This window comes from Juglans regia, chromosome 6 (assembly GCF_001411555.2).
Source record: "Juglans regia cultivar Chandler chromosome 6, Walnut 2.0, whole genome shotgun sequence".
Classification (NCBI taxonomy): Eukaryota; Viridiplantae; Streptophyta; class Magnoliopsida; order Fagales; family Juglandaceae; genus Juglans; species Juglans regia.
In genome coordinates this window covers 38,728,991-38,752,673 of record NC_049906.1, presented here as the reverse complement: position 1 = coordinate 38,752,673, position 23,683 = coordinate 38,728,991, and the positions used below count along the sequence as shown (strand labels likewise).

General features: G+C 38.8%; 1 protein-coding gene across 3 annotated transcripts in view; it reads left to right on the top strand.

The window, feature by feature from the left end:
- Positions 1-15,001: 15,001 nt before the first annotated feature.
- The window catches only part of LOC108982470, an 80,872-nt gene continuing 72,190 nt past the window's right edge, over positions 15,002-23,683 (top strand). For 2 of the 3 annotated variants that reach the window (XM_018953871.2, XM_018953879.2), the window contains exons 1-3: positions 15,013-15,402; positions 15,572-15,918; positions 16,034-16,133. In XM_018953871.2, coding sequence (XP_018809416.2) covers positions 15,193-15,402; positions 15,572-15,918; positions 16,034-16,133 — 657 coding nt within the window. In that variant the 5' untranslated portion in view covers positions 15,013-15,192. Of the gene's footprint in view, positions 15,403-15,571; positions 15,919-16,033; positions 16,134-23,683 lie in introns of all 3 variants that reach the window. The other variant, XM_018953862.2, reaches the window with a different exon arrangement.

Here is a 23,683-nt window from a genome sequence, read left to right as displayed (position 1 = left end):
GTAACCAACGTATCTCGACTTTTGCTTGGCGAAAGAAAAAAGAAATGCTTTCTGTTCCTTGTGCTTTTCGTGGGATACGAAACATTCACCGCTCAGCTTACCGCCAGTTGCATTTGCAACTCTTTTTTTTTTTTATTTACTTTTTTTTAATATATTTAAATTGTAACACCCGGACTTATTGGGCTATGTATATATATTTTTTTTTTCATTTTGAGCTTTTGGCCATTTCTTTAATCTTGGATAAAACCTATCACTTTATAAGCAATTCCTCACACGCACGACTCTAGAACTCCCACGCACGTACGCTTCTCTTCTCTTCTCCTCAGCTTTAGGATTTTATTTTTATTTTTTATTTTTGTGTTTCCAATCACCCTCGTATTCACACATTAACTCTAGTTCACACACGTTTCCATTTACAGTAACCGCTCATACATATAAATAGAACTTGCACGTCGAAGATGGAAGTGATTTCTAACCTAGACTAGAGTGCCACTACACCATCCAGAACTCAAGCCGCCTCCCCATTTAGTATCGACGCAACCCGTGCATGCACAATATCTCCTCGGATCGTAGCTCCACTTCGCCGTTGCACCCCCTTCTTAACCACCGTGGTACAACTCCCACTGCCCAGCCACCCTGTCTCCTCCACGGTCAAACAAGCACCGAAGATGCCTCTATTTTAGTCCCCGTAAACAGAGCAGGTTTCTTCTCTGCTTGCCGCCGTTTGACGCAGCCCAGCCGTGTTGTACCACCAGCCACTGCCACGCCCCTTCCATAAACCGCAGCAACTCACTTACTCGGCCAGGCCACCACAAGCCGCCAGTTCCGTCCGTTGACCCATATCCCTCAGCCATTCAATACAGAAACGCAGCCTCACCAAAGCTGAAGGACCTCTATTTTTGCTTCCTGAAACAGAGCCACCACTTGCAGCCATTCCCTGCTCTTTCTACCTGTCATCAACCACGGCAAGAGTATACAGAAACTGCCAGCGAAGACTTCCTGTCACCCCAATCCGTCGCACGCCGCCTCAGGCCCCGGTAAGCTCACGCTGTTTCTTTTTATTTTTTTCTTTTTCCTCTCAGTTTCTCTCCGTCTCTCACCGTGTGCTTCTCTCGATCATCTCTCTCTCCCTCTCTATCATTTTTCAACTGCCCAGGCGCTGCCCACATCGCCGTCGACCTCAGTCAGCTCCCTGCGCCGTCACACGCTCCCTTCTCAGTGAGTATCTTGCGCCCCTATCCTCGCCGATTGTTGCACCGAGATTGCATGAAGCGTTTCCTTTAAAGTTTACGTAAACTTAGATTTTGTATAGTATTTGAATATGGAATTACAGTTTTACCCTTATTATTGGATGGGTTCAATTTGAAATTTTTGTTTATATTAAATCTGTTTTTACGTGGTTTCTGTGGATAGTATAAGAAATTCTGCAGAAAATAAATAGGATTTTCAAATTGTACTAATGGTAGCATATTATTTTTACAGTAAGTGTGAAATTTAATTTTGAACATTTTAATTATAATCACGGAAAATCACTTAAGTATTTTAACTTGTTATTAAGTAAAGTTTTATTTTTAGGGTAAACAATATTGGTGTAATGTTATTTTACACTTTAGATATGATTTAGTCTATTTGAAAAATATAGTTATGGTTATTTTTAAAATATTTTGGGATAATTATATTATCCAGTATTAAACTTTATAGTTGGTTTTCAATAATAAATAGGTTTGACTTTTATATGTTTTAGTCATAGTTATTAAATCAACAGTGATGATTTTAGAAAGTAATGGTTTGAAATTTTAGGTTTTGAGGATTTTAATAGGTTATTTTAGAAGCGTAGGATTGAATATCAAAATGTATGATTAAATGGAAATTTACGAGAATTATGTGATTATTTTATAGGTGACGATTAATTATTGTTCGACATTTTGAGGAAAATTCTGAAAAAAGCTAAGAAGTCCAGGTAAGTGTGATTCCTATGCTAGACTTTGCATTAAAATAAAATGAGCTGAGGTTATTTTTGGAAAATATACATATTTGATTTTGAAAAGAAATTTGAACTACCTCAATTATTTGTTCTGCATTACTCATGAGATTCTCTTTAAGAAGAAAGTATTTTCTATCATGACTGATGTAGACATGAGCTTATTTTTGACATTCTATTTCTGAACTTTGAAAAAAAGAGCGAATATGAAATTTGTGCATAAATTATGTTGTGATATGATTTTAATCTGTTCTGGAGATTTTGTTCAGTACTCTGTTTGGATAAGACGTGATTTCTGAAAACTTTTGGCATGACTCTCTGATTCTGAATTTGATTTTGTTTCCACTCTGTTCAGTTACGGCCCTGCAATGGGTGATAATAGTAGCATACAGCCCAACCACGGGTTACAATAGTGGATACGGCCCAACCACGAGTTATAATAGTGGATACGGCCCAACCACGGATAATAATAGTGGATACGGCCCTGCCACGGGTTATAGTAGTGGTCTCTGCTTTGAGTGCACACCTTGGTGACAGAGTGTTTTATCTTCTGCTTGGCTATCTGCAGATGCACAATCCTACCACAGGGGTTATACATGGCCTCTGTTCTGATATGATGTTCTAATGATGATGATGATCATTTATGCTATGCCAAAGAATATTTTTGAATGAAATTATTTCTAAATCTTCGTTCTAATATTTTGATAACATGTTTTGCTTCCGCACTCTGAAAATGAAAATGTTTTGTTCTGTATTCTGATTTCTGTAAATGCTCATGTTTACACACTGGTATATGTTCTCTGCTTATTGAGTTGTTGATAACTCACATCTTATCTCCATATATTTTTCAGATAATTTTGATGGTTCAGCTGGAGAACAAGAGTAGAAACTTTAGCAAGGTGTGATGATCGTAGTGGAATAAGTGTCTAAGGGTACAAATGCTTATTTGAGAGTCGTAGTTAGTAAACTGATTTATTTTTTGGGTATTTGATTTGATGAGTTGAGCATGTTTTCGAGTTTTTGGAGAATTTCTAATTTCTATTATTGGAGATTTCTTTATTGTCACCATGGAGGAACTTAGATTTTTGCATTGATTAAGTGAATTAATATTTTATGGGATTTTATGGATTTTATAGTTATGTTATTTAAGTTAATTTTAAGTATTAAGAGCTAACTTTCCGGACCTCAGGGAACGGGGCGTTACATAAATACTTTAAAATATAAAAAAATATATATCAATACATTTAAAATTATTTTCTTAATCATTAAATAAACAAAATTATCAAGCAATACACTTGAATCGTTACCATTGAGACAACAAAATAGCTTTTCTCTATGAAACATAACGGATTCAAAGACACACCGAAAATTTTTCACCTCGGGTAATATTGTAGTACGGACCATCAAGTAAGTTTTCTTACGGTCTAAAATTTTCTGATCTGAAAAACGAAAAGAATATAAATAAGAGAAACCATGTTTCACAAGAAAAATATAAATAAAGGAAATCATGAACTTGCATTGCTTATGCAGTCCCCACTAATTTTTTTTTCTTTGAATTATGTAGTAAAGTCCACTAAACTTTTCCTCTTTTTCTTTTACAGAATTTGACGACTATCACTTTCTTTTGTTGTGACTTCTTAAAAAAGATTCCGGATCTTTCAAGCATCTCAAATTTGAAGGAATTGACCGTTAAGTATTGTAGCAGATTAGTTGAGGTGCATGACTCCTTTGGATCTTTGAAAATTCTTTCTAATATGGATTTTTATGGATGCTCTAAACTCCCAATTCTTCCCAGAAGCCTCAATTTGAGATCTTTACGCAAGCTTAATCTTAATTATTGCTCAAGCCTTCATTATCTTCCTGAAATTGAGTGTAAAATGGAGTGTTTAAGTGGGTTGTATCTATATGGCACCGCAATAGAAGAACTACCTTTATCCATTGGGAACCTAGTTGGACTTCAGTTTCTACATATTGGTTGCGAAAACCTCCTGCGTCTCCCAAATATTGCTTGCATTCTCTTGCAACATTTACAGGTGCTCTCTCTTGATTGTTGTTCAAATCTTGTAAAGAAGATGGGGAATGATGGGCTATCCCTTCTGGCTATTGAGTCTACAAAAATGGAAGAGGAGATATCATTACGTGAAGAACGACTCCATGAATTGGCGCCTCCAACGAATTCAAGCAATGGGAGCATTGCATTACAAGTATCAAATCTTCAAATTAGTTGTTCCCATTCAGAATCAAATTTCTTTCCAATATCTAGTTTATTTACCATGTTTAACTCCTCGACCAGTTTGGATTATTTAAATCTATCGCTGACTAAAATTGTTAGCCTTTCCATGAGCATCAAAGAATTCGTTGCACTAACTAAACTTTACTTGTGCAATTGTGAGAAACTTGAAGAAATAATAGAGCTTCCACCAAATATAAGGTACGTAGATGTTCGTGGATGCAAGTCACTAGAAAGATTTTCGGAAGTATCAAAAATCTTAGAATTCAATGGAAGCCACATCAGATCTTTAGAAGAAATTGTCTTGTCTGGTATGTATGTATGTGTGATCTCATTTTTAATAGTATGCATGTATTGCTTAAATTAAATTGATGATGATATTTAACGTTTAACAGGGAGTCTATGAATATGATGCTACTTTGTTTCCAGAAAATCAGATTCCAGAGTGGTTGAGTTATGTTCATGAGTTTTGTGAAGATAATGATGATGGGCTTGATGATGAAGAAGAGTGGGTAATAGATATTGAGGGGCCACACTATTTGGAGGACATAAGCGGAATTGTATTATATAGTGTAATAGTTTTTAAAGATGCTTTTGGCTGGAGGGGAGATATTGGTGATGCTAAGATAACCACTAACGGCTCAAATCATGTATGTTGCACTAAAGAAAGGGTAAAATTGGTTAATATGGGTCGTTCGTACACAAAAGAGGGAAATACGCCTGGATATTTTGTATGAGTGGGGTACTCCAATTTACAATCTTTTGAACTAAAGGTTTTGGACAATTTGCAAGTTCAATTTGATCATTTCTATGGGGGGAAGGTGACGTTTTATAAAAGTTGCAGAGCCAAAGTGGTATACAAGAATGAATTGAGAGCAAACAAAAAAAGAAAAATGGATGAAGAAAGTAAGTCGCCCCTGCTCTTTTGATTTTCAAGTAATATTTTATTTCCTCCTCTTTGAGTATTATATTTTTTTCCCTTTCTTTTTCATTTTGTACATTTATTTTGAATCTTGTATGATGATTTAGTTATAGCCATTTCATAGTCGATTCCATGGTGCTTGTTTAAAGCATCACATTGTATTCTTTTTGAAGAATGCCAAAATAGCTACATTTTGGTATTCTTTTTTGCACTTAAATTCGTATTCTTCAATTTTTGTTTTCTATTCCCCTATTGTCTTAGCAACCAAACTGTGTATGGAGAGACGCATGCGCATGAGGTGTTTGAATCAGAGCAATGAATGTATGGAATGAATGAAGTTTGGACTGTACTTTTGCCTTCTGACTGGTAATATTCTTTTGGGCTTTTCCATGTTTGCAGCATTGGGGCTTTTCCAATTTTTTTTTTAAAGAGGACGAGACCCCAATTTTATTGATAAACGCTCAATTGTGACGGAGGAAAACCGTGGATTTTTATTGAATATGTTTATATGGTTAGGAATATATTGTGTTTAGTTTGTGGATTTATGTGAATTTTTTGATATAATATTTTTTGGTATTTTCTTATCTGAAAAACGAAAAGAATATAAATAAGGGAAACCATGTTTCTCAAGAAAAATATAAATAAAAGGAAATCATGAACTTGCATTGCTTATGCAGTCCCCACTAGTTTAGAAATAAGTGACATCATTCCTTAAATTATTAACTATCATGGGTGAGGACGTGTTTTGCGTAGCCACTTATGCTTGCAATCAAGGGAAGGGAAAGTATGGCTCGGGGGTTAGGCGGGCGATGCTTCCGATACCCAAGTCAATTCAGTTTGATCATTCCTCTAGATCTTTTTTCTGAGGAAGGGGAAAAGGAGAGAGTGTACCTCTTTTACGGGCCTTTCTTCCCTTTTCTAGATGACGCCTCGAGGTTGGTGTTGCCTCGCTCCCTTTCCTGGTAGTCTGACAATAGAACCCCCTTTGAGGGGCATGTCATCGCATTGAATGTTGTAACAGTGTAATCTGCTTTACTTGATCGATAGTTGTATTTTCTATTTTTTTTATTTTTATTTTTTAATATATTTAAATATTTTTAAAAAATATATATATACCAATACACTTAAAATCACTTCTTTAATTATTAAGTGAAAAAAAAAAATTCCGAACAGTCAAGTTGAGCGGTCACATTTGATGGGCAAACTAGCTTTTTCCATGTTGTAAACCCTCCAAAGACCCAGACCGGCACGACCTAACATTGATATGGCACTTGGGCACATTTAATGCAGTAACCCTGTCAAAACCCCATGTTTAGCGGCCCACAGACAAGCTGCCAACCATGTCATGACAAGCTTTGATAGGCCCATGGCTAATACCTTGACATTGTCACTGACAAGGATGGACAGCCCCATGGCACTATCATTGACATGCCCTGACAGCCCCACAGGCATGCTATGGCCCCTGCCATGACATGCCCAAGACAGCCCATGACAACCCAGCCAGCGAGGTTAGTGGCTACCCTAATAGCAGCCCAGCGCACGCACGCCCAGAGCCAAGGCACCTTGCCTGGGCCATGCCATCAGCAGCCCAGCAACCCCAGTGCCCAAGCCCCTTGCTTGGGCCATGCCAGCCACACGCCAACACCCACGCCCATGGCCCATGCCATGGGCCAGCCTAGGCCACCATGGGCCAACATATGACACGGGCCATCATGGGGCCTACCCAAGACCTATTTTACAAGGGGACCTTTTATGATTTTTTGTAGGCATTATGCTGAACTACGTAAATTCATATGTCTCTCTTTATTTACTTTTATTCGTGTGGCGCCTCCAGCCCCCGCTTGGGATTGGACGGTGACTGAAATGTCGAGACATCTAACACAAAGCTACACACCCCTCGTACATGACAGATAATATGTTATGCACCTAAGTACACTATCAGTATGCAATAACGTAGCAGTGAAAAAATAGTAAAGGTCGGATAATCTAAACAATGCGATAAGCAATTGTAAAGCACATGACACCGTACTAATATCATATCCCAACATTGCCCAAAACATAAACATGTATCATAAAGATATAGCATCCCAAAATCATAGAGTATAGTTTAAATCTCTCAAAACACGGGACCTCTTCAAAACATAGTTCCGCAAAATGGTGAGGTCTAAAACCATAAGTCCTATCTTTTTTTTTTTTCCACAAAATAACTTAGGTTCCCATTCTCTTCAAGAGGGTTCGGGCTTCACACACTTTTCCAAGGTCTTATCTTTGTCCCGATTGTAACGTCGTCTGAATTTAGCAATGAACTCAAGTATACCAGAGATCTCTCGATCAATGGCCTCGAGTCGCTCTAGGATGGAGGGCTCAGGCTGACTTGCAGTCATCTTAGGCACGATCCTCTCCAGAGAATGAGGTGTCATTCTCTTCCTTTTGGTCATGTGTGTCGTCTACTATACATGTAACAACTTCTACCATTCCGGTTGGGGAATGGTAGTGGAAACTACCACAATGAGATTTCAAGAAATTTCAGCAAGTAATCATACAACATACCATAGCTAACACAAGCATAAAAGAGGTATATCATGAAATGCGTGCATGGACATGTACTTGACATATGACTTGACTATTTTCAAAAGAGTTGTAACAAAACTTAACATTTCAGAAAAACTTCTTAACTTTTCTTATTCACGTAATCTTAATCAGAACTTGCCTTATCAAAACATATTACAGGATTTGCATCGAGTGATCCTTATCACATAAGCTCTTATCCTTGTTCAGAGGGTGGACACAACACGGTTTCCCTTAACACAGCGTGCTCCTGCTAGTTACTTCACCATCCACGGTCCGTGCACCGTGATGAATACGTCATAAACAGAGATTCATATTAACTCAACCTTACTTCGTCGGGTTACATGCCTTATGCACCCACTAGCGTTAGGCACTTCCTCGCTCCAACATTCTTTGAAAAGAATCCATTCGAGACTCATTGACGATACTTTGTCGACCCAAGGATTACCACTCTATTATTAAACACTCCAGAGTGGACAAAAAAGTTCTACTATGACATTCTCCCGCCCTAGCACTTGTGATTGTGATAAAACTTTTAAATCCTTTTCTTTGAAAACACTTTTCCCCCAAATGCATGTGACATGAGACTTATAGCATGCGTACTTACACTTGACATATGATATGTGAAATGTCGTGTATGAAATAACCAAACATAACATGTTCATTTCATAGCATGATAACATAAACCATATGAGATATCACAACACATACATGAACCCATGAAAAAGGGCCTTGGTCGAAACATATAGATGCAAAACATGAAGATTCATCACTTAAACATGCTTATTCTTCAAACATATTTGCTTAGAAATCAAACCATAACAAAACGAAACATAAAATCATGGTATTTGGCCAAGATCCAAAACTTTTAAGACATGGTATAGCCGAATCATCAAGTAACACAAATCAACCATAATGTTTTCCTTAAAACTGAAACATGCATTGAACATTCTTGTCATTTTCATCTTAAAACTAAATCATACCATTCATGTAATATTCATATTCCAAGATCATATAAGCATATTCAATCCAACAAACAAGAAATAGGAGACAAAATAAACATAACAATAAAAGGATTTACACAATCATATAAAAATATTAACCAAGAGTAAGTTGAGTGTATACTTACAAAAACTCACGTAAAGAAATACTAGCAAGTTGGAAATCTGAATGTGCTTCATTAGAAAGTGCCTAGAAAAAAAAAATCATATTTTGTGTTCTTGAGTGTGTGAGGATTTCTAGGACATCACTTGATCCCAATTCATTCTCTAGGGTTTTTGGATTAAAACCCTTTCATTTCACTCATGAAGTAGAACAAGACTTGAAACAAAATGAATACACATGAGGTAATCGAAAAACATGGAGAGTATTCATCCCCTACCATTCAGCTTCAAGGGTTCGTTGAAAACCCTAAAATCTTTTTCCAAAAAGTAGGTAGAAAAAATAGGTACTAATTTACATTATTTACCATTCTCGAAATCTCATGAGATTTGAATCTCATTTTAAGTTGAGAAAGTGACTTGTGTGTGTAAGACTAAGAGAAAAACCGATTCTTACTTTGTCTATCCTTGATGGTGGCGAAATCCTCTCTTGAAAATGAATCTCCTTGTTTGGTTGGAAATAAAATACGAGAAAGTGAGAGAATTTTCAAGTGAACATATGAGAATTGTGTGGAGAGAGTGAGAGTTCATACAAATGGCAAGGGAAAAGCCCATAGGCGTGTACTCCCTCATTTTTATAGTCGTCCCCTCACTTCCCTCTTTGATTGTTTCCAAAATCCTTGCATGGATGACAAGTGGCAAGTGTTTTCTCCTTCCCTTTTCTTTTTTTCCGAAAAGACTGTTAGAATCTCCACTTGGATTTGCATTGGGAAGGGATGACTTGGGGGTGGTGTGTAGCGTTTCCTCTCCCTTGGCCAAAATCCCTTCTTTCCCTTTTATGCCATTCCTTTCCTTAAGCAAGTGAATATCTCTTCAACGGTATCTTTGTAAAACATCACATGCCTCTTCCTTTTTCCAACAAACAACATTTGGCATGGATGACAAGTGCATGGGTGTGCCTTGCCCTAGCCGTCCACTTTCTCTTCCACTTCCCAAGTTGATGCTTCATCTTCTATTGCTCCTTCCCAAGATGACTCCTCATGTGCCATTGGTCTAAAAATAACCTTAAGTGACAAGTGGCAAGTGAAGAGGTGCATTGGAAATGTGGTAGCCGAAATCCTAGGAGCATATTTGTCCTTTGATACAAGAGTCCTTTCATCTACTCTTCTAGAAGCTTAACGCATTCTTGACACTTGGCAAATTCTGACTAAAATCTGAAATCCCATGTGCCCCTTTCGATTTATCATGCATCTTTTCCCGAAAAACCTTCTTCCTCTTCCCTAAGCTTTCATTTTCAAGAAATCTACCTTAGAACTCAAAATAAAGCCAAAACAAGGTTCTAGGCGTGTGGGAAAATGGGTTGGCCAAAAATCCTTTAGTCTTCCTAGGTTTCTTTGTCCCTTGATTCTTTTAGAAGGTTTCTAGCATGTTTACAAGTGGAAAGTCCTCTAGAGTAGGCGTGTAAGCCACCTCTTGGTGTTTCCCTACACTTCTCTCTCTCCCTTAATCCACTATCAAGTCTAGATTTATAGTGCAGCACATGCATGACACATGGCACTAGTGACTAAGGTTTGGGCCATGGATCTAAAGCCATTGGGCTTAGGTTTCTAAATAGGGCCGAAAATTACAAGGCAATCTAGGGTCACTCCCTTCTTGGGCTCAAATCACTAAATCAAAGACTCTAAGGCCTTCCAAAGTAACTAAGGCTCTTAAAATGCCATGGAAATCAAGATTGAATTCTATGGGCCATGTTGTGGGTCATCACAATTCACTTATTTATTATTTTTTATATGGATAAACACGAAGAGCATCGTATCAAAGCTCGAATCACTGTTGTGAGCCAGGGATGATTCTTTCCTCCCTTTCAGTCTATTGCAATTTTTGGCATTAATAGTGGCGCCGTCTGTGGGATTTGACTTTTTCATTATTTCCAATAGCGGTGATTCTCTGGCTCACGAGATCTTCTTTTGAAAATATCATATAAGTTCCTCAAACTTGCACTTATTATTTTATTTCATTAGTACTATTACTCTATTATAATATATATATATATATACACATATATACATATGTAGGGACCCCAAAAAAGGGGGTGTGCACTGTGAATGTGCACCTTTGAGTACGTCTGTGATGTCCGCCATGCACAAGCACGTAACTTACATGGACCCATGCGCCAGCTTGCGAAAGACACAGCACGATCCCTTGCCATGCATGGCGGGCTTGTTGCCCACCACCTCTGTGAGTGGCACGGCACAATCCCAGCCACTAGGCTAAGCATCAGAACAAAGCTGACAATGGTCACCCCGCCTATATCTCGTCGCCAGGAAGCCATGAGCATGTGGAAAACCATCGATCAACCACCCAGGGACTTTCAATACCGCTAGTGGCCACGACTAAGCCCACCAGTGTTTTCTATCTTCGTGGAGATGATTCTTGCCTTGTGGCACGGCCAGAATCGACAAACGGAGGCATGGATTAGTACATGATGTGGGTAGCACCACCCCCTAGCAACTCGCTAGCCAGCGAGCCAGTCAGCAACTGCCACACGGCTCATTGGTGGCCTCTGTCCCTAGCATAGTGGCTCTCTTCCCCAGAGCTCCGCATGCCATGTCACCCCACAAGCCATCGTCGACCGCACCATGCATGCCGCCGAAAGCCAAAATTATATGTTGGTAAGGCCATGCCACAAGGCTCACACCCTTAACATCTCTATTATATGTTGGCAATCACACTGGGCCAAGAAAATCTAAATTTGGGCTTCAACCTAACCAAAACCCCAAAGTGAAGCCCATAAATCCCCAAAATTGAGCCTATTGGTAAGGCCTATCGAAAGCTGCCGCCATGTGAGGCTTTTTTAGGAAGTTTCTTCCCCCTCCCAAGGCCTAGGAAAGGACTGACACTACCACTCACTTCAGCCTCTAATAGTCCTTTGATGGAAAACATAAAAGTTACAAGATCATAGTCATCCACTCGGCCAGGATTTTTCTGCTGCCAACATCAGCTGTGCAGCCCCTTGTCCCCCCTTGTCCTCCCATCTTTGGCTGCCAACCTCGCATTCAAAAGTCATTTAGCCACCCATGTATATCACGTGTAACACCCCATATTTTAGTGTATTTTTATTGAAAGAATTATTTTTATGGATTCAAAAATTTATTCTCTTGTTTTAAAATTGGTTGGACTTTTAGTGGGTTTATTTTTATGATTTTAATTTGGTGAAAATTATTTTGATGTGCTTTCTTAATATTTATTTATTGTTATGCATTAAAATTGCTTTTCATATTTAATTAATTTGTTGTTGGATTTAATTATTTTAATTTCACTTTATCATTATGTTTAAATTATTTTAATTAACTTGTTGTTTTGAAATCGTTTCCGTTGGATCATTTTTGTGACCCAAGATGTGAGGACTGAACCTCATTTATTTCCCTCCATTTTCTCTTTCCTCTCTTTTTTCTTTTCTTCTTTCTCTTTTTCTTTCTTGTTCTTCTTTTTCCTCTGCTTCCCGCACGACGTTGCCCCTCCCTCTCTCCCGTGCGTTTCCTCTCTCTCCACCCAGCCATCGTCGCGCACTGCCGTGCATCTCACCGCCCATCTCATTAGCTTCCCCATTGGCCTTCGACCACCTTCCTCCGTTTCCAACTCCTCTATCGCTGCTGATAGCCCCCACGCCCAACACCAAGCCGCGGAACCTCTTATGTTCGCACGCCGCCGTCGTGCCACCTCCGGCCACCATTTCTTCACCACTTCATCCTCGACCTCCTAGTAACCCAATCGACCCAACCCCAGCTCCAATCCGTCACCGGTGAAGCACTTCCAACCCCATTTCCGATTTGGATATTTTTAGTCTTCAACCACCCATTATGCTGCCACTCACTGCCAACCACCACCACCACTAGTTTCACCAACATTCCTCAACCCTACCCTATCAATCTTGGGTCTTCGTCTGTTCCCGTATAAAAGTAGGTTTTGAGACCCACGGCCACAGTGCCTTTTGCACTGTTATGTTGCTGAGACATCACATCTTGCAGTTCCGTGATCCTCCGGAAATTACAATATAGCACTGTAAGTATTTCTCCAAAGAACTTTTGTGATTTAAATGTATTTTTGCACTAACTCATTTCACTGTGATTTGGTTGGTTTTGCCAGACTGAGTCCGAGGAGTACGGGGGTCGGATGGTTTAGTTGAGGAAGTTTGATTGTGTTTTTGGGCTGTGTTGAATTGTTGGTTGGGATTTGTGTGGTACATGTACATTGCATAATTGCACGCATGATCATGTTTGTAAAGGAAACTGAGTTTTCGTGTATTGCATTCATGTTCATGTGTTTTAATGAAAACTGGGTTTTCATGTGAGAATGAATTTTGGGTGCATGTGTATCATGACCCCAAGCCAAGATGGAGTATTATTTCGGTGGAGCTCCTCTGGTCACTCGGGAGCGGAATATACTGAGTGACATCCCCTGGATTGTCGCTGGGCGACAATGGGATCGGACGAGATAGTTTCGTGCCGACTCCGTGGTCTCTCTGCTAGCGGGGACTAGAGGATGCTTGGCCACGAACGCGCTGGGCGCGAAACTGGGCATCGCTTGTTGCGTAGTGGGTGCTTGGCCATGAACGCGCTGGGTACGGAACTGGGCATCGCTACAAAGCCAGGACGTGCGGATGGTCCCTAGGGGAGATCATGGTGCATATGGTAATAATGGATTAATGGGTTATTTTCTGGAAAAATAGCGTGTGTTGAATAAAAGGATTTTATGTGAATCATTTTCTGGGAAAATGTTTTACGGATATTTTGGGCCAAATGGGATTTTGGCGTGTGTTGAAAAATATTCATTTTCGGGAAAAATGATATTTTGAGAATAAAACATATTCATCATATGCATGCATGTTGATTGCATTAATGCATTTTTATTCCTGAGGGTTGTTTGGGTTATACTTACCTGCGGTACCATTTTGTGGTAACGCAGATTTTGATGCACATGAAGGTGAGGGCGAGCTTGGGGATTCGGCTTCGCCCGAGGAGTGATTTGGTATCACTCGTGTTATTTGAGACTTGTAAAATATTTATTTGGATTACTGTATAATTTTTTAAACCTTTTTACAGATTGTTTAAATTGTGTTTAAACTCTGGTACTTAGTAGACTTAATTATCCGCTGCGTTTTTATTGTACATTGTTGCATGTACACACACTTGGTACTATCGTTAGGATGCGTGACCGTGTTGTCATCATCCTGGCGTCTCAATTCCCGTATTTCCTTATATGGGAGTCGGGAGCGCCACATCACGCCCCTTGCCTCCCACGCTTCAGAATTTGCTTTCACAATCCATTTTTTAGAGAGAACCCGAGAGAGTCTTCAGCCAGATTTTCTGGTTGTTCTTGTTCGAACTTTTAGAAGTCTTTGTAAGTCGATTCTCACAAAACTTCCTTCATATATTTTGTTTCCCTTTGGTTAGTGAAAAGTCGATTTGAGCATGCAAATGTCATACTCGGCAACAGTCTGGATGTTTGTATGAAACTTTGAATTTTTTTATTTTTTATGAAGGTTTTAGTAAAATATTGATTAGATATTTTTATGGTGAAGAGTTAACATGTTAATATACAAGTTATGTTTGGGTTTGTTGCATGTTAATAGTTTTTATAAAGAAGTTTTCATGATTTTGGAAAGTTGAAAACTAGAACTATCAAAACAGTTTTTGTTTTGGTAAACGTTTAGTCTTTTTTGTTATGAAAACATGATCAAATGGTCTAAATATTCATATATGTTCTTTTTAGGACTTTGAATTATGTGTTAAGAAGTTATTTTTAGAGAATATTGATTTTTTTCTTTATGGAATAAATTGTGATATTTCGAAAATATGAATTTAATAACTTTTTCATATTTTTAAGTTTTTGTTTTAAGGTTGTTAATGAATTTATTTTTTAAATTTTCTACTATTTTTAAATTTTCACCGAATTTCTAAATTTTTATTGTTTATATCACATGTTTTTGGTTGAGATTGGAATGACAGTTAAATTATTAATTGAGGGTTCATTTGAAAATTAACCATAAATATTATTTAAAATTTTGTACCATTTAAAATGAAATATAATAGTTTTTTAAAAGTAAAATGTTTAAATAATAATAATAATAATAATAAATTAATTCGTAAGTCATGAAAGATAATTTTCATAATAAATTATTTTTGTATTAAACTTTCAGCATTTTCCCGATAACTGAAGGTCCGAAACCATCTGTGTCCAAGAGAGCCGCCTTCAAGCCCTAGAGGCAAGAGAGACCCACGACGTCTTCTCCACATGAACTCTCTCTCCGTCCAAACGTACTCTAAAGGAGCTAGTTCTTGTTGTTTATTAATTGGTTGATCGGTCAATTAGACAATCTGAGAAGGAGGAGATGGAGAATGGATACGATGACGACAATTTGGCCAACAAATTCTCAGGCTTGGCTGTCTCAGCCGGCACCACCACCACCAACAACAACGACAGCTTGTTTCAGGTGATGAAAGCCGTGGAAGCCGCTGAGGTCACCATCAAACAACAGGCTGAAGAGAATACTCGTTTGTGGAACGAGCTTCACCAGAAAATTCTTCAACTCGAGAGATACGTATGTGCCCCCCGTCCAACCTAAATATTAGAATGCCTCTCTTGTTTTCATGCATATATTTCTCATTATACGGAAATCATAATCTAGTGTCTACAAATCATATGAGCATGTCGTATGAATGCCATCTTTTTGGTCGCTTGACATCTGGGGAATGTGATATCTTTGGCAGAAAGCAGATGAGTCAGTGGCTCAAAGGTCTCGTTCTGTTGATACATGGAATGATCGTGTTCATGGATCCTATGAACCCCATCACTCAGTTCCCTCTATAATTAATCAGGAAAATAGGGTAAAGAGCATGGCAAACGCTTTTGGAACTGGTCCACCCGGCCCGCTAGCTCTCCGTCCAGATTTGAAGCCAAACAGCGATCCTGCTCTGCAAAATCAAGCAGAAAGCCACTCTGAGAGCAACAAGATCAATGGGTCATTGAAGGTGTTTCCTGGTGGCACGCCACTTGCAGATAACATTGGTTTCTCGCAAGTCTCATCACCATCTACAACATCCTTTTCTCCTGGCAGGTATTTCACATCAAATATCGATGATTATTGTCTCTTTGTGCGACTGATTATTAGCAATAAATTACTCAATTTTTTGTTTTTATCATTTTGGAAAACATTGTATGTTTGGTCTTAGGTATCAAATGGAAGGAGAGTATGATCCACGGTTCAATTTATCTGGACAGGGACTGATGCCAATTACTGAAGTAAATAATTCTAGTAGCCCTTGGAAGCAGGTATAATCACGTGTATGCTTTGTTTGTGTGTGAGATGTTTCAAGAAAAAACTCGTGACTTGAAAAAAATTTACCTTCAAACATTTTTTGAACATCAAAACAATTATCATCTCTCAAAAATAATTTTCATTTAATCATTTGCATTGGGTTCATTGTAAAAAAACAGAAACTATAAAAAAATAAAAATAAAAATAAATTCCCTCACAGAAATTTTGTCCCCAAATGTATTTTCAATGGACCATGCCATTTTTTCAGATGGCCTCTCGTGCCTTGTGGCCACCTCTTCCTCTATGGACTCAAATGCTATTCCTCTAAGCTTGGGCCTCCAAGCAAACTACCCAGAAGACTAATGCTCATAATGCTTCACACTATGATTTCAAATCTGAGTTTGATCATAGGAGACTAAGCCATAAACAAAAAAAATCTGAATTGAATTGTTTCTCTTATTCAAATTAGCTACTTGATGGAAAAGTTTTGTATGCATGCCGTCCTCTCTTACCCGTAGAGTGTTCAATTTCTATCTCCAAGACAGCTCCTCCATTGAAGTGATCCTTTCTATATCAATGATTGCTTGGTGCTTGGTTTTTCCTTTGCGTCTTTTCTTCTTATAATGCTCATTTTTAATACCATCCAGACCCTGTAATTTCTCTAAGAAAGGCTTCTTATATGTTTCCCCAAAAACTTACTCGTGCCCTTAGGTCATTCTTGAAAGCCTTTAGTTTGCGGGTCAATATAAAGCTTAGATTTCCTTTGAAATGGTTTGATGACTATCACTATCAACAAAACCTTATGGTTTAAACACACATTCTCGATTTTGAAATGCCTTCTATCCCCTTGAATTCACCCACATCCAAGAATAATTTGAAAATGACTTGAGCAAAGTGTGGGTAGCCTCTTTTGACACAAATCTAACAAAACGCGCTTCCAAATATGAGGATGCAAGAAATCTCTCAATTCTAGACCAAGGAGTGTCTCGGTTATTAGGCCACATGAAGCAGCCTCCACAAGTGAATATCCATAAAATACTTCTCAGAAATAAAGTTTGAGAATTCCGCATAGCAAACCAAGGATGAGCTTCACCTGATCTTTCACTATGAAATTGACTGATCTTGAAATCCACACCAATGCACTATGGTAGTTTCCACTAACTACAAAGACCAGCCATCTTCTCCTACAAGGTACTTTCTATTACTATTAGAGTTGGCCCACAAAACTTGAGAGCAACCATTTTCTATATTTCTATGAACAAGACACATATATTCCCCCACACAATGCCCATTTTTCCACCACCACATTATCCTACATTAGCAAAACTCCAATGGATGCTCTTGGAAGGTTAAATAAATCCATCCCACATGGTGGCATGCCTACAAGCTTCAAACAATTTTTCTAGATACAAATTTCAGCTTCGTTTCTTGCAAACAAACATTATCTACATTTCTTTTCATTGATGAAGTAGATTTGTAACTATTCTTGAACGCTCTTACCCCCACATAATGTTGAATTTTTTCTTCACTTTTTTGTGGTATCCAATTTGATTTGAATAGCTACAAATTACATTATCATTCCAAGGGCAAGAGTTCAAGGGGACAGGAACCTCCCTTGAAGTCGAATTCCAAATATCAATTGAATTCCCTTGCACAAAGGGCAAACAAGTTTTCAAGGATTTGCAAAACGGATTCCTCATGGACCTCTTCTACAACATGAAGACATGACCCAATATCAGTGTGCCTGAGACATCCTCAACACCTAGTGAGATACATTTCCCTTTTTAGTCACTAATCTCCATTTCAAGACTTAAGGCTCACCCAAAACACATGCTAGCCTCTATATAGCTTCTTACTTAACTCCATAGACCTCCAAGCTCTGAACATTATTGACTAATAAGAGTAGGTAGTGTATGGGATCCCACATTGCTTGGGAAGAAGAAATTCTTGCGTTTTATAATGGTTCCAATTGTATCATTAGCTAGTCTTTTTGGAATATAGACTCAAATGTGTCTTGAGCCTCCCTTGGGGCATTACAAATGGTACCAAAGTCTATTCCAATCAGAAATATGGAACTTTAGCCGTGCCATCTATGACGGACTGGCCCGACAAAGACGTCAGGAATTAAGGGGGCAAATTGTATTACCCTATATTGATTGATAAGTGATAAGGGTAGGTAGTGTATGAGATTCCACATTTATTGAGAATGAGAAGTTCTAGCTTTTTATAATGGTTCCAAAGGGGTTCCAATTGTATCATTGACTTTTTGTTTTTGGAGTATAGACTTAGATGTGGCTTGGGCCTCCCTTGGGGTGTTACAACGTCATCAAAAACCAAAAACCCACACTGTAGAGTGACCTGAGTTGTATGTTACCGTTGCCCACTAAAGCTTACTCGAAAAATCTGAAACTTCTGAACAATGGCTTTGTTGACAACCATTGAGCCTTGTGTTATTGGAAACCAAGAGCATATATTATCAATACCCCTCAAAATCAACCTATTCTAAGCTGGAATCCTAGGTTTGAGAAGGTGGATGACAATGCAGGACTTGAGAATTTAGATTTCAGCACGAGGGAAATCAAGGGATCCTACAATGTAAATAGGTGTTTTTTGTGGTATACTTCCTGTATACTCAGGCACCTATTTCATTTGTATTAATAAAGTTATTTTTATCAATAAAAAAAGAGGGATATCAAGGGTTATTGTAGCATCAGCCTACAACCACCATCATGAATAGCTGGGGAGGTCGGTCTTACAGTGCTACCCTCGGTGCTCCATCAACCATTGTGCTAGGTTCAAAGTTTTTTGACGATGACACACATGCCTTGACCCACGTAACAATCGATTTTGGAATTTATTTCTTAGCAAGCTGTTTCACACTAGTCGAAGTAGTGGGTTTCCTTATGATCAACAAAACTTTGTTTATCAATAATAGAAAAAGAAGTAATGGGTTTCCTTCTTGCTTTATTACTATCTAAAACTATATCCAAGTTCCTTGTGTTAGTCCTTGATAGGTTGCCTGTAATGGACTAGTTCTAGTCATTAATAACCAATGGGTCTAATAGCTTATTGAGTAACATGCGAGACTTGCGCTTTTTAGAAGAACCTTTGGGTGAGATGGGCCACCTCTTGTCAAGTTAGACTTCAGAATATAACCCACTAAGAGCCAAGCCCAAGTTCACTTTCTCTAATAACATGACCAATTTTCCTGAATTTTGGTCAACTAGCTCCTTAGCATGATAATACTATTTGTCTTCCTTTCTTCCAAGCGGCCATTTGAGACACCAAGAACATCCATCTATGTGGAACTTTCAGGCTTAATGGCAAGGATTTTTATAGTTGAGGAAAAATGGCTTGTAACATGCCCTTGCATGCTAGAAGAGGCTTTATTTTTAAATCCCCATCTTTTACTTTTTGCATACTACCCCTATGATAGCTACAAAATGTCGGGCCTTTCCTTTCCAACCAGAGCTGAAGCATACGACCCTTGCCATTCATGGTAGTTGGAGCATTTTGATTCAACTCTGAATGATTACCCCTTACCCCAACTAGAAATTGAATCATGTAGAAGCTCAAACAAACCTAGCTCTATTTTCATCCCTAACGAAGGATTGGGAAAAGGTCATTGCGATTTGTTTTTGATAAGTAAAAGTAAAATTTTATTGATAGGAAAATGCATAGCCCAAGTACATAAGGAGTATTAGGGGTGTAAGGAGTTCGGTCCGGACCGGACCGAACTTCAAACCGGTCGGTCTGAGTCCCATAAATTGTGAACCGAAAAAATTCGGTCAGGCCTTGGGTCTATAAATTTTGGACCGGACCGGACCGAACTCTTATATATATTTAAAAAATATTTTTAATAATTTAATATATATTTTTATATAGTAATTATATAAGTTGATATAATTTTCATCTAATTTATTATCATTGTCCATATAAAATATTGTTTTAATGAGTTAGTAACATAATTCACATTATTAATTCACTTAATTTTAATTTAGTAATTTAAATAATTTTTTATTAATTTATTTGAAAAAAAAAAGAAAAAAAAATTGGGCCGGACCAATAGGTACCGGTCCGGTCCGGTCCCTATAGATGTTTGGTTTGTGAAATGATGGACCGGAAATTTTGGTTCATCACCCCCCAGGACCATACCGATTTACACCCCTAGGGAGTATACATAGAAAATGTCTAAGTACCACTACGCACTGGTGAGGGATACAAGCAAATTATGAAAACTGTCTTCATTACAAATAATGACCAAAGCCCAAGAAAATAAAGTATTCTAAAAGAATCTCTTCAGCTCATCCAAAGGACTTATTTGGCCTCTTTGGGAGCCTCAGGTGGAGTGTTACTAATGTGGGATAAAAGAGTGGTTGAGGCGAATGAGGAGTGTATTGGAGATTTCTCGGTTGTGACTTTATTAAAAAATGTGGCTGATGGATGAGAATGGGCATTTGTAGGCTCCTTTGGTCCTAACGTGGATAGGGATAGGAGAAGATTGTGGGAGGAGTTGGCGGGCCTATACTCCTTATGGGATGTGCCATGGTGTATGGGGGGCGATTCTAACACTACTCGCTTTCCTAGCAAATGATCAGGGCATTATCGAAATTCTATGGTCATGGAGGAATTCCCCGAGTTCATCTTTGATCTGGACCTAATGGATCTCCCCCTGGTAGGAAGGCGAGTACACTTGGTCAAATGGGCCAGTTTGTTCGAGATTGGATAGATTCATTGTCTCTCCTTCGTGGGAAGCTCACTATCCGGAAGTAAATCAGAAACGGTTAGCTCGAGTCAGTTCAGATCATTTTCCTATCCTTTTAGATTGTGGGGGTATTCACAGGAGTCGCCGGTATTTCAAGTTTGAAAACATGTGGCTAACAGTGGATGAGTTTGTAGAGATGGTGTGTGCTTGGTGGTCATCATATCAGTTTATTGGTACTCCAAGTTACATTCTTGCAGGCAAGTTGAAGGCATTGAAACAAGAATTGAAGAAGTGGAATTTGGAAGTTTTTTGTCTCATTGACAATCAGAAGTCTACACTGTTGGAGGAATTGCAAGAGCTAGAGGGCAAAGAATTATTGGGAGATACCTCGAAGGAGGTGTTATTGAGGAAGGGCATGGTTATGGCAAACTTGGAGAGGGTTTTGTTGTTAGATGAGACTTCATGGCGACAAAAATCCAGGGCCCTTTGGTTGAAAGAATGTGATCGGTGTACGAAGTTCTTTCACAAAGTGGCTAATTCACATCTGTGTAACAATGCTATTGAGTCGCTTCAATCAGGCTCTCAGGTGCCATCTTCTCCTCCCAAGCTAGAAAATCATATTGTACATTATTATGAGACCCTTCTCACAGAATCTGCTTTTTGGAGGCCGAAGCTTGATGGCTTGCCCTTTGAGACAATTGACTCGCAAAGTGTGAGTATTTTGGAGAGACCTTTCGTTGAAGAAGAAATTTACAAGGTCATCTTTGGTATGACTAAGAATAAAGTACCAGGTCTAGATGGTTTTTCAATGGGTTTTTTTCAAACTTATTTGGACATTGTGAAAGGTGATGTTATGCAGGTTTTTAGTGAATTTCACTTTTTTCAAAAGTTTGAAAAATCCCTTAATGCGACCTTCATTGCTCTTATTCCCAAGAAATACGAGGCTTTTACTATTGAGGACTTTTGCCAATAAGCCTGGTTAGTAGCATATATAAGATTATTCTAAAGGTTTTTGCCAACCGGCTTAGCCAGTGTTGGAACATATTATTTCCAAGTCTCAGAACGCATTTATTCGTGGGAGACAAATTCTTGATTTAGTACTCATTGCAAATGAGTGCTTGGACCACAGACTATGGGAGGACGGTTCAGGTGTTCTTTGCAAGCTTGACATGGAGAAGGGATATGATCATGTAAACTGGAAATTCCTCTTATACCTACTTGAGAGGTGTGGTTTTGGAGATAGGTGGATTTCATGGATGCGTCATTGTATTTCAACAACCTGGTTCTCAATTCTAGTTAATGGCACACTTGCTGGTTTTTTTTATAGTTTGCGGGGTTTGCGATAGGGAGATCCTTTATCTCCTCTTCTATTTGTTATAGTTATGGAGGCTTTAAGTAGGATGGTGCAGACTGCTGTTGGGGGAGGTTTCTTATTTGGTTTTCAGGTGGGGCAATGACTCTGGTTGCCCTATTATCATCTCACACATTCTTTTTGCAGATGATACTTTAGTCTTTTGTGAAGCGAATAATAGCCAGATCCAAACTCTACGAGCACTGTTACTTTGCTTTGAAGCATTTTTAGGGCTTAAGCTGAACCTTGGCAAGTCTGAGATGGTTCCTGTGGGTGCGTTCTCTAATATCCTTAGTTTCACAAACCTTCTGGATTGTAAGGTGTTCTCTTTCCCAATGAAATATCTAGGCCTTCTGCTGGGAGCAACTTTCAAGAATAGAGTTATATGAGATGGGGTGGTGGAGAAGATAGAGAAAATGTTGGCTGGTTGGAAACGGTTGTATTTATCAAAATGGGGCCGCCTCACTCTTATCAAGAGTACTCTCACTATCCTCCTCACATATTTTTTTATCTTTGTTTCCTATGCCTGCAGGAGTGGTGATTAGGATGGAGAAACTCTTTAGGGCATTCTTATGGGGAGGCATGGGGGAGGAGAAGAAATTCCATCTGGTTAGATGGAAGACAATATGTGACTCAGTTGTGAATGGGGGTTTGAGAGTGTGTAACTTGAGAACTTTTAATAAAGCTATATTGGGAAAATGGCTTTGAAGATATCACTTGGAGGGGGATCATTGTGGAAGGAAATTATTGACGCTAGATATGGTGTCGCTTAGCGTGGTTGGTGCTCCAACGAAGTGAGAGGGGGGTATGGTGTGAGTTTATGGAAGTTTATAAGGAAGGGGTGGCCATGCTTTGCAAATCAAATTTGCTTTGTAGTTGGTGAGGGCAATCGAATCAGTTTTTGGCGGGACGTGTGGTGTGGAGATCACGCATTGGAAATGGCTTTTTCGGCTCTATATTGTATTATAGTTAATATGGAGGTTTCAGTGGCGGATGTGCGGTTATTTTCTCATGACTCGCATCAATGGAATATTCTTTTTAATAGGGATTTCCATTACTGTGATTCATTAGAGTGACACATGATTGGGAACTGGGGGATATTACTAATTTTTATAGCGCGCTGCATGCACTAAATATACTGCTGATGGAGAGGATCACTGGCTTTGGTCAACCTCAGGGAAAATAAGAGATTCTCAGTGCATTCTTTTTTTATGGTTTTATCGCCACAACCCTCCAACGCATTTCCCTGGAAGTGCATTTGGAAGACTAAAGCTCATTCAAAAGTGGCTTTTTTTGTTTGGCTAGTATCACACGAGAGTATTCTGACTATAGATAAGCTGAGAAGGCGCAACCTCTTCCTAACAGACTGGTGCTTTATGTGCAAACATGATAATGAGTCAGCGGATCATCTACTCCTTCATTGCGAAGTAGTCAAGGTTCTATGGGATGACATCTTCTCAAGGCTAGGTATGGCATGGGTAATGTCTAGAAGTGTGATAGAGCTTCTG